This window comes from Stegastes partitus, unplaced genomic scaffold (assembly GCF_000690725.1).
Source record: "Stegastes partitus isolate 25-593 unplaced genomic scaffold, Stegastes_partitus-1.0.2 Scaffold729, whole genome shotgun sequence".
NCBI classification, from domain to species: domain Eukaryota; kingdom Metazoa; phylum Chordata; class Actinopteri; family Pomacentridae; genus Stegastes; species Stegastes partitus.
The window spans coordinates 102,800-114,633 of NW_007578460.1; the positions used below are offsets into that span (position 1 = coordinate 102,800).

The 11,834-nt window shown below is 43.4% G+C and overlaps 1 protein-coding gene across 1 annotated transcript in view; it reads left to right on the forward strand.

Annotated features, from left to right (window-relative positions):
* The first annotated feature begins 429 nt into the window (after window positions 1–429).
* Window positions 430–11,834, forward strand: part of dpy19l1l (dpy-19-like 1, like (H. sapiens)) — a 43,200-nt gene continuing 31,795 nt past the window's right edge. The window contains exons 1-5 of the mRNA XM_008291276.1: window positions 430–733; window positions 1,200–1,224; window positions 1,326–1,413; window positions 4,489–4,626; window positions 5,466–5,586. Of these exons, the coding sequence (XP_008289498.1) occupies window positions 511–733; window positions 1,200–1,224; window positions 1,326–1,413; window positions 4,489–4,626; window positions 5,466–5,586 (595 nt within the window). The 5' untranslated portion in view covers window positions 430–510. The remainder of the gene's footprint in view (window positions 734–1,199; window positions 1,225–1,325; window positions 1,414–4,488; window positions 4,627–5,465; window positions 5,587–11,834) is intronic.

Consider the following 11,834-nt stretch of genomic DNA (forward strand, 5'->3'; position numbering starts at 1 on the left):
TCAAAAGCAATGTCTTATTTCACTAAATTAGAATTTAGCAAATTTTTTATTTATTATTACTTTATTCAGTTTCTAGTTATTTGAGTGACTGTTGTGAATTTTGCTTTTTCTTTAATGGAATAAATTTGAGGACCATCAACAGTGTTTCCCGCCTCCAGTGAGCTCCTTCAGGGATCCTCAAACAATAAACCTCCGGGTCGTTGCTCCATCATTTAATAGGAAAAACACCGATGACATGATGCAGCGTCCTGTTTCTAACCCAGCCGTGAGGTGTCAGGTGTTTTTCTTCTAGGCGTTGCCATAGTGACCGTCTGAAGCTCTTTGCGGTGGCGCCAAACGGCCAGCAGGGGGCGCGCGCCCATAAGATTTCTACGCGGAGCCAGTGAAAGCATCACTCAGGTAGTAAAGGGGCAGATCCGAGGAGCAGATACGAGCGACTGTGGGGCTGCTCGGCGCACACCCCTCTCCATCGACTCCTCGCTCCCCTAAGCTCGACTCTCTCTGGGAACCATGGTGGCTAAAAACAGAAAGCAGACCGGGAAGAGTCCGGCGACCCAGACTGACCGCGACAGGAGCCCGCTTGTTTCGCCCCCTGGCAAAAGTAACGTGAGGCGAGCAGGCAGGGAGGGCAAAGCTTTCAACAGCCCGCATCCAAACGGGCTCTCGGGCATCAGACACAAGCTCGGGCTAACTCCCTCCGCAGCCCTGAAGCTGGGGAGCACTCTTCTCCTCGGTAAGTTGCGAGCCTTAGCCTGCTAGCTTCCCGCGGAGCCACAAGCTAACGGGTGCTAGCGCCGCGCAACACACCAGTAGCATTAGCGGCTCCGCTAAATTAAGTTATCTCCGCCGCTGATCACTTGGCTAACGTTAGCTCACCTAAACGCTAGCTCTCCAGCGGTGGCTACCGATTGTTGCTTTTCATTAAAACCTCATCGAAACCAACTGTTTTCTTTCTGCTTCTGTGACACACCAGCTCCACACGTGTTAACAGGTTTTTCTGGCAAAGTTCAAACCCCGGATATATATATAAATATATTTTAAAAATGCACAGCAGAAAGCCCCCGTTTCATTGTCCAAACGTTCCCCCCTGAGCTTTAAACTGGTGTTCGTGGCATCGCTGTTTATGACCTCCTTCCTCATTTGGTGAAGTAGCCTGCTCCTTAGCACGAGTCAAAGTTATTTTTCTGCCTTTTCCACAGCTGCTCTGGCTGGATATCTGCACTGGTAAGCTGCTCTCTCGGTGTTACGCTGTTATTACTCACACGGTGCTGTTGTGTTTACTTGCTCTTGGCTCACGTTATTCCTCCTCCTCCTCCTGTAATTAGGTATCATCTCTCGCAGCTCTTTGAGAATGACAGACACTTTTCACACCTGTCCAACCTGGAGAAGGAAATGGCTTTTCGAACAGAGATGGTGAGTAGTTTGTTGTTTTCTTTAGGAATGCATTAAAAAATAAAAATAATACATTGTTTTGGAGGCTGGCACTCTTCCCTGATAGCAGCCATACATGTATTTATACATCTGACACAAATACAAATCATTCAGGCTTAACTATACTGTGCAGCGCAGTTGTTTTTATTTTTAGTTAATCTGATAAAATATTGGCCTTAATTTTTATTCAGTACCTTTTAAATTAGTTAATTTAGTATAACAGTGTAGGTTCTTCACCTTATATTAAAATTAATCAGTTTAATTTGTGGAATATATGATATTTCAGATTCGCAACATAAGTATTAGATGTCTTTACATCATAAATGATATTGTCTGACGTTAACCGTGATCTTTAATTTACCCAGATACATCTATCTAATATTACAGGCTGTGGTTTTAACCTTAATATTGAAATTATTCAATAGATGTTATGAATTACAATGTGGGGTCTAAATCTTATTTGACTATTGGAAAACACTTTGGCTTCATGTCAGATGTTTTAGACCCCTATGTAACAGTAACTTGACTCAATCCTTTTAATCAATCATAAGGTTAATGTTAACATTCACACAACGTCATCGCAATTTCCTGCCGACCAAAGTGAACATTTGTTTTGTTCATCTAATAGTCCAAAATCCACAGAGACAGAGAGACTTCACAGCAATAAATATCAGAGAGAAGCCACAAATCCTCACATTGGAAAAGCTGGAAAGACATAACTGCTCTTTTTGCCAGATGAATGACTATCAGTCAATCTGTTGTCAATCATCAGATTTGTTTTCCGATACTGCGGTTCAAACGCTGAGTATTTGACAGTGACAATGTGTGACTGTGTTATAACGCAAGTGATGTAAAAGTGTGAAATCAGCCTCCTAGGTTACCGTATCATCACTTTAAGAATAATGAAGTGAACATGATTTTCTGAGTCAGCAGCTGTTGTATCATTGTGTGTCGGCGGGCAGGCAGCCTCCGCTTGTCATTTATAGTCCTATCATCTCAACTAATTATAGCCGGTGATGAACCACGTTGCAAGGTGCATTTATTCCAAAAGAACAAGGCATCGTATGTGGAGGCCTGTGTGGAAGTTTTAGCAGGGTTTTTGGTCAATAGGGGAACTATTCATGTATGTATTGGGGCTGCAAGGTGGCTCAGTGGTTAGCACCTGACTGACAGCTAGAAGGTCGCCGGTTCGCGTCCTGGTGAGGACACCTGGGATCTTTCTGCGTGGAGTCTCCATGTTCTCCCCGTGCAGCGTGGGTTCTCTCCCGGTTCTCCGGCTTCCTCCCACAAGGTCCAAAAACATGTTGGTGATTCTAAATTGTCCGTAGGTGTGAATGTGAGTGTGCTTGGTTGTCTGTCTCTAAGTGTAGCCCTGTGATAGACTGGTTACCTGTCCAGGTGAACCTGCCTTCACCCTGAGTCAGCTGGGATAGACTCCAGCCCCCCATGACCCTAGTGAGGATGAAGCGGTGTATAGATGATGGATGGATGGATAATAGACATTTTAGTTTATTAAATGGTCAGAAATAACAGGAAAATGCATCAATTTCTGTCACATAAGGTGGCACCAAGTAAGGAAAACCCCTGTTCAGGAACCAAAAGCAAAGCGAGGATGTTTCCAAAAAAAATACTGCTGTGAATAGTTTTGTTTCTAAATGAACATTATACAAGGTCACTTAATTGGAAAACCTCACATCCCCTCCAAAAAGTCCAAATCAGATCCCTCTGGTGTGGCCGCCCTTTGCATTTAAAACAGAGCTATGTCTCCTGGTTACACTTTGTTTTTCATGGTATTTGTTTAGGTTGTTTTCAGCATTTTGGTGAACTTGCCAGACTTCTTCTGTGTCTACTGCCTCTTCATGTAATCGCAGACTGCCTCCCAGATGTTAAGATCAGGGCTCTTTGGGGGCCGTCACATCTGTTCTAGGATTCCTTGTCCTTCTTATGGCTGAAGATGGTTCTTCATGGCTGTGCCTGTGTCTCCAATGCTGCAGAATGATGGATAAGAATCTAAACGGTCCTGTAGATTGGACACCATTAGAGTCGGCTAACAGAAAAATCCATCTGCAACTGTTTTGATAATATCATTTGTTAAATTGTTTTTGCTCGAGTTTTTCTTGAGACGAAACAAGCAATCTTGGCACAACAACTTTCTGACATTTTATAGACTAAACAATCCTTTGATTTGTTTTTGAAAAACAACGAACAGATTAATAACGACGAAAACAGTGGAAGCTTACAGCCCTCGTGTCGTCTCATTAGCCTTCCTGTCAACGCATTTCATAACATTCAGCCTTGAAAGAGGATGTGGTATTACATTCGAAATGTGAGACGATGTGGGACAAGAATAAATATTGAGCAGAGGAGTGATCACAAACAGCAGAGTCTGGCAGAGTGTATTATTGTACAAACAAGATGATGATGAATCAGTGCTGCATTCTTCAGTGCTTCTGTTTGACATCCACACAAGTTTCAAAGGTAAACTTGAGCAAACGTGAACCCTGACCCGTCGCTACGGCAGCCAGGGCTCGTCGGAAGATTGCACCGAGCGTGAAGTAACTTCTGGAGGTGAATGAGCAGAGGGCTAATGCGACTGACTCCCTATCGTTGGCATTTAGAGATAACGTGCTCTTAAAAGTAGTTCAAATCGGTGTGTTTCTTATCTTTGTTGAGTCACTTTCACTACAGAGGTGCTGCACAAGGGCAAAATAAGCAAATGTGTTCTTGAAAGTATTTTACATCACTTCCACGTTACCCGTGTGACAGCTGCTGATGTTACAGCCGTGACACTGCAGGTGAGGAATCGATCATATGCAGGCAGAATATTTTCCTTGCCTCACCCCTGCTGTGTGCCACCAAATGGGCTGTGAGCCGTCGCCATCTGCTGAGCCTGAGTAACTCATTCCCGCTTCTTCTGTCTGAGTTGTATGTTGTGGAGTTATATTTAGTGTCCATCTGCTGCCTCTGTCTCTGTATAATTCTCTTCTGCCTCTTGTTCTTCTTCACCCAACTTCTCCCAGTTTTTGAGGATGACTTCAGTCTTCTCTTTGATTCCAGGGTCTGTACTATTCCTACTACAAGACCATTATCGAGGCTCCTTCTTTCCTCGGCGGCCTCCACATGGTCATGAACGACCGTCTGACCGAGTATCCCCTGGTTATTAACACGCTGAAGAGATTCAATCTCTATCCAGAGGTAATGTTGACTTTGGAATTTCAATGTGATTACCTTCTGTGTGGGAGCGTTGCATATCTTACTGTGCATACTGTGCGTGTCATTTGCTGCTCTCAGCCTAAAATCAGCTAAATCTTTGAATTATGCAACAGTAAAAGTGTAAATCGCTCCGTGTATACCGTATATACTCTCAGCAGCTAAATCTACAATGAATTATTTGCTCCAAACAGAGCCCTCTTATCTCATACAAAAATGAGTGAGAGATTTGTTGTGTGTCGTAATTTTCTCATTTAGAGGATTTTGAGCTTTGCAGGGAAAAACAACCAGCTCAGTAAGGTAACCAGGTAATTCATGTAAATTGGAGAAGTTGTTTCCCGAAATTGTGTCTGGATTTAGCAAATGTTCAGAGGTGGAACCCAACTTATTCAGACTTGTAGAGGATGCTTTGTGTTAGTTTTAGTCAGACCTGGAATGGAGTTATTTAGAATAAATGGATGCATTGCACCGTGTAATTATTCCGTCCTTTCATGCAGCCTCTTCTCTGTTGCCTTCCCTGTCTGCAGCCTTTTGTTGTGCACAAGCATACTTGTAAAAAGACAGATAAGAAGCCGGTATACATGGCAGATAAATCTGCTTTCTTCAGGATAGCTCCAGCTGAAAACAAGTTTCTGTAATTGCTTGTGTACATGACACAGGAATCAGCTTAGTGGAGTAGGCTGACTGTAACCCAGCAACTGCATCACAGAGTCAAGGAGGACTACAGAGGGAATTCTGTTCTCCTCAGAGGTATCAGGACAGCGAGTCCTTTCAGATGTGATGTTCAAACACCGACCGACTGACTGACTGTCTCGTGTCCTCAGGTGGTCCTGGCCAGCTGGTACCGGATGTACACAGGTGTGATGGGCTACTTTGGGATTCCCACGAAGATGTGCTGGTCCATCAACAGAGGAGAGGGCCTCACTCCTGTGGACAGCTGTGAAGGTACTGATCGTTTCCAAGGAACCCCAATCTGAACTGCAAACACGTTAGTTTGCATGCGTTACACTAACAAACAGGTGCATTGTGTTTAGTGTTGACCGCTTTGCATGGGCAGAAAGTATAAATACTCGTGCATTCCTACATCGATGTGACGAGACGCACTTAAAACAGCTGGAATACGTTAGTTGTCTTTGAAAATCTCTCTAGAAAAAGGGGGAATTATATATTACAGATAGAAGTTCCACAAATTGAATGATTCTCTTGGAGCAAACAATTAGTGACACTGAAAATATATAAAATTTAAATAAAAGGAGCAAATACCCCTTGCATTTGTCTTTAACACAACCACTGTTAAGTCCAAGTGCATTTTTTTTTACCTGCTGAAAGACACGTCATGAGCAACATAGACAGTTAACACCACAGTTTGAGCATTTGATAGTCTTAAAAACATAGACTCAAACATCCAGGCTTTCATACATAACAAATGCCAGGAACCAATTCTGTCAGCTTGGCGAGTTGAGTCTTTCTGCATCATTGTCTGTGGAGATTCTCAGTCCTCCAGGTCATGGTCCTTCTCGTAGATTAATCGTAGCAACTGGACCTGCTTGAGTTCCTTGAAGACGTTCCACCTCTCATCCAAGAGGCTTCATCAGTTCTGACTGACTAGTTGGGAGTTCCAGACATCCTTAAGGAGCCATTAACACCTGAGTTTCGGTTTCAATTGGGGGGTTGGTGCCTCCCCCCCCCTCATGAGAGCCCCCACTGCCACACCGGCCACAATGAGGGTCATTAGGGGCTAGAGGGGCTAGAAGCGGCCTCAGCAGACAGCGGAGAAATCAAAGGAAAAAAGGGGAAACAGGACACAGCAGACCCCCAACACCGCCAACGCAGGGGAGGGACAGTCGGCCCAGTTCACCCCTATCACAAACAACCCAAACCACCTGGCCTCCCAACTAGTCAGTCAAAACTGATGAAGCCTCTTGGATGAGATGTGAAACGTCTTCAAGGAATTCCAGTTGCTACGATTAATCTACGAGAATTTCTGTTCTTCTTCATTCTTTTTCTTCAGAAAGTTTCTGGGTTGAACATGGCTGGATTACTCAAATATGACAATCTAGCTCTGTGTCATGTAGAGTAGATTTACAGGTGTTTCAGCAGAGTCATGGTGGTTTGCTTTGAGCTGTCACAAGCGGTGGAGGGAGGCGTGTGTGCAGAAAGAGGCAAATACTTCCTCGATCTGCAAAAGCACAGTTACATCGAAGTGATGGTGAAGCATGAATGGATTTTTTCAAGGATAAAGCTTGAGTTTTGAGTTGTAATATCTGAAGAAGGAATTATTCAATGACATGTCGACTACTCTGCAATTACACGCACTGTTCTTTTTTCTAAAGACTGTTAATTGACTGTTGAAATATCTGAAAATAGTGAAATGTGTCAGTTGGAAGTTCCCAAGGCTGGAAGGCTAGTTCATGGTTTCTGCATCACCAGTGCAGACATTGAAAGTGACAGCGGCTCTGTTGGTAGTAGAATAGGTATGCATCGCTTTGCCCTGCACGTGGTTGCTTTGCCCTCATGTCAATCACAGAAGAGCACACTGGGCTCCCCTGGATGTTTCTACAAGGATGGCTGTGACTTTGTGCTTTCTGTAGGAGACAGCAGTTAGCTACAGATTGGACTGATGCAATATGTCAGTGTGATTATGCCTGAGTTGTGCTGAGCGCAGTGGGTGGCCATAGCACAGAGGATTCAGAACCTCCTTCTGTATTTGGCTACCACTAATAAAAAGCCTGTACAAATCAATGCACCGCCGCCGTCTGGTAGCCGCTATACGTCTTTTAATGATGAATTATGAGGGTGTTGGTAATGGAGAATCTCCTTGAAGAGTCTCTCCTCAATACAAGCTTTTGTTTGAAGCATAATTTACTTCTCTGGCTCTTGTTCAGGCAGCACACTCGCAGTGCAGACAGTCTCAAATTCTGTCCTGCACGTGGACGTCCACAGAGGCGTCCAACATTTACATCACATCTGCAGGCAGCATGAATTGACCTTGAGAAGGCATCTCTAAGTTGCTAGATGTAAAGGAGCAACAATCCTAACATCTGCTTTGTACCTACTTTACAAAATCTCAGTCTGCTCCTTTTATTAAAGACTTAACTGTCACATAAAATTAAATAAAAGCAGCATTTCAGAAGCTCCATCAAAGTAGCGTTTAACCCTATTAGCAGCCTGCTGATTAGCTTATCAGTTGTTTTTTTTTTTTTTTAGCAATGCGGTCAATAACAAGAAAAATAAATTAGATGAGATCAAAGACAGAAAACTTCACAGAATCATGTCAGGCATCCCACGCAAAGATAAGACAGCAAACCTGTTGAGCAAGAGGTGTAACGCCGCATGAGGAACATAACGATCATTTTAGTGGCCCTGGGGGAAGGAGAAAAAAAAAGCTTTTAACCTATTACACACAAATAGCTTTTCAATTTGTTCGCAGAAACATTTCCTAGAAGGGTAAATCTGCTGACAGTAAACAAGCGAAGTCTGTTGTCAGCTTCCCTTTGTGGTGCTGCAATCTCTGTGTTTCTGTCAGTCTCATTAGTGAATGGAGGCACCCCAGGGTCTATGTACACAGGCTGTTCCCGCAGTGTTTACATAAACCCGACGCAAGCCGCCTGGCTTTTCCTGTAACTGTCATCCACTACACTACTTTTGTTGCGACGTAGAGAAACACAGCAGAGAGCGAGGAGTCCGCGTTGCATTTTCAGACTGAGCTGCTGTTGGAATATGAGCCGCTTTCCATTCGCCCCGTGATTTACGGTCACATTATGGTGATGAAGCAGCTCTTAGTGATGTCAACACATTTTCAAGCACCTTGTTAGTCATTACAGCCTTGTCACTCTGTTCTGTGTACCTGGTAATTTTGCCGGCGACATCGCTGAGAGAAAATAATTGGATGGTGCTAGAAATACAGCTGCAATCAGAGTGTCAGTTCACTGAACTGTGAGGTGGAGCAAAGTCCATTTGCGATCACAAAAAACTTCCAAAACCTGCATCAACCCATTATCTGTCTGAGAACAAAAACAGAGAGACATGCAGTGGGATGTTCTGTTTCAGAATAAGCTCTCATTGTATTGTTATTCCAGAGTAATATGCTTTTTGCCCTCTGTTTTGATTAGGTCGCGTCGTGGCTGCTGGAAGTAAACAAGCTGTCAGATGTGGCTCATGATCTCACACTGCACTTCAGTTTAGTGTCAGTCAGTCTGAAACCTGCGGTCTTTGTGGGCTTCCTCTTGAAAATAGTCATGTTTAGATTTCTTTTCTCTGCTGTTGCAAAAAACAACCTCCTGCCCTTCCTCAGATGCTCTTGTCTGGTTTTTTTCTCTTGGACTTTTTACCATAATTTGAATATGGGGAGGGCTGCAAGGTGGCTCGGTGGTTAGCATCATTGCCTCACAGCTAGAAGATCCCCGGTTTGGATGCCTGGGAACTTTCTGCGTGGTTTCTCCATGTTCTCCCCGTGCAGCGTGGGTTCTCTCTGGGTTCTCTAACTTCGTCCCACACAGTCCAGAAACATGCTGAGGTTAATTGATGATTCTAAATTGTCCGTAGGTGTGAATGTGAGTGTGCTTGGTTGTCTGTCTCTAAGTGTAGCCCTGTGATAGACTGGTTACCTGTCCAGGTGAACCTGCCTTCACCCTGAGTCAGCTGGGATAGACTCCAGCCCCCCATGACCCTAATGAGGATTAAGCAGTGTATAGATAATGGATGAGTGTTTTTCCTTTTTTGTTTCACATCTTAAAATCCATGTTAGAAATTTGTGCTTTTTTATCTATATGAACACAATAACGACTTCATCAAGTAGTTATGCATATTTTTGTACGACATTACAGACTATATGCAGCTACTTTTAGGGATTTTGCACCGAACTTCTTGCAGGTGACACAACACTTGTAGTAGATGTCTTTCTTACATATGCAATGCATGTGGAGTTTTGTTCTCATTGAAATCACAAATAGGATTACACAGCTGGAAATAAAAACACGCAACAGAATATCTGCGGCGGGGGATCAGAGCGTGTTGCGTCCTCAGAGGAAGAGCAGAGCTGTGCACAGACACTACCTGTTTCTGGGCTATTTTTTGCATTGACCTATCTTACTCAACCTGAAGCGTCCCAGATCAGACTGCACCCGAAATCTGAGCAGCGCAGCGTGAAGGAGACTTGCCGCCTCCAGATTGTTAAACATAACTGAAGGAAAGCACAGGTGTTGTCAGAATAGTCTTATGAGCTGAACATTTCCTCTGCTTCAGTTGCAAATGTCACCAGAGCCATAATTTAGGAGTCGGTACACCGATACAAAATGTAATACATAGAAAAGAATATCAGTATGCTAGCACCTACTGCCTTATATTTAGACAGACTGAATGATAAAAACAGTCGCTGCCAACATTTTAGCAGCTGACAGTTTGAGCTACTGCTGCGTTAGACTAGACAAGGAACCATTAGCCTGAGTGTGTGAAGCACAACAGATGCAGCTGTTTTTATTTGTGTTGCTAATCTAATGAAACTTGCTCGCCATGAAGCAATGAGCTGTTGAGACGAGTTTCTGGTGTTTCCTTTTTGAAATGCTCCGTGACACCGTTTGCATTCTCGCTTTTGGTCGTTTATAACTCCACCCTGATCCTTCGATTAAAATACTCAACGCTCGGTGTGTCAGCTCGCAGTAAACCTGTTGCTACACATGCAAAAACAGTTTTACTTTTTGTTATTGTTTTTTATTTATTTATGATAATAAACTTTTATTTGTGTAGCACCTTTTAAGAACAGGAAAGTGCTTTTACAACACACAGAGACAAGGCAACACAGGAAAACAGGTACAAAACGTGCAGGCAAACACTCAGAGTATAAAAATACACAATAAAAAAGTGGAAAAGAACAGGCTGGGTCACTGCTGGAAGGTGTATTATAATAAAAGTAGTAAAACTGATGGAAAAAAACGACATCACAGAGGGGGATGAAGATAAAAGCTGAAGATAAAAGCAGATTATAAAAGAGAAAAGAGAGAAATACAGCAGGCAGTAGCGATATAAAAAGGGAAAAGAAAATCTAAAAGAGAAATAAAAGAGAGCATCACTCAAAGCGAGTCTATAAAAGTGGCTTTTAAGAAGTGATTTAAAAGAAGATACTGAATTTGCAAGCCTTATTTCCTCAGGTAGGTCGCTCCAAAGCCCCTCACAGAAAAGGCCCGGTCGCCTGTGGATTTGAGCCTCGACTTTGGAAAGATCCGGACGGACCGACCCGAGGATCTAAGGCTGCGTGTGGGGATATATGGGGTTAACATATCTGAAATATAGCCAGGGGCAAGGCCCTGGCTAGCTCCAAAAATGATCAGTAAAATCTTGAAATCACTTCTGAAACGGACAGGGAGCCAGTGGAGAGAAGCCAGCGTCGGGGAGATGTGAGTCCAGCTGCTGCATTCTGAACAAGTTGGAGGCGAGAGATGGATTTTTGTGAGATGCCAGAGAAGAGGGAGTTTGCATTTGCATTATTTGAACTTTATTTTACCAGGTATAAATGTTTGAGAACCGGTTCGCATTTGCAAACATGACCTAGCCAAGAGGCACCATGCAGCAGGAACAAATACACATTTAAATTACTGACACAAATAAACACATAAACATAACATAGAACAAAAGTAAACAAGTAAGAAGCATGGGGGCATATGCATGTGAGTGGGAAAAGATGTGCATGAGGTGTAAGAAAGTGTGTGTGTGCATATATAAGTTTGTAAGTACAGTCTGGTGTGATCAGCAGGAGCAACAGTCGACTACAATCTGTTGGATTTTAAGCTTGAGGGTGGTGAGTGGAGTCAGAGTTTGAGGGTGTTTCGTAAGGTGTTCAGTCGTTAGCTGCTGCAAAGAGAAAGGAGCTACAACCAAAAACAGTAGAAGTATTGGGGATGATGAGCTTGATGCATTCACAAGACCCAGTACAAGAAGAATTATGGGCGACGAGAAGAAGAGAGGACAGGTAGGGAGGTGTCTCAGCCAGAATTGATTTGTAAATGAAACCAGTAGTGAAGCCGCCGAGTATAAAGGGAAGGCCACCTCACCAGTTTATAGAGAACGCAGTAGTGAGCATGGAAGGTTGCATTAGTATGTCTGTATCTCAATCTGTGTGTCCAAAGTGAGATTTGTCAATGTGTAAAAGAAGTCGTCAATGCAAACCAGAATCTATAAAAGTCGTCTCACAATTTGTC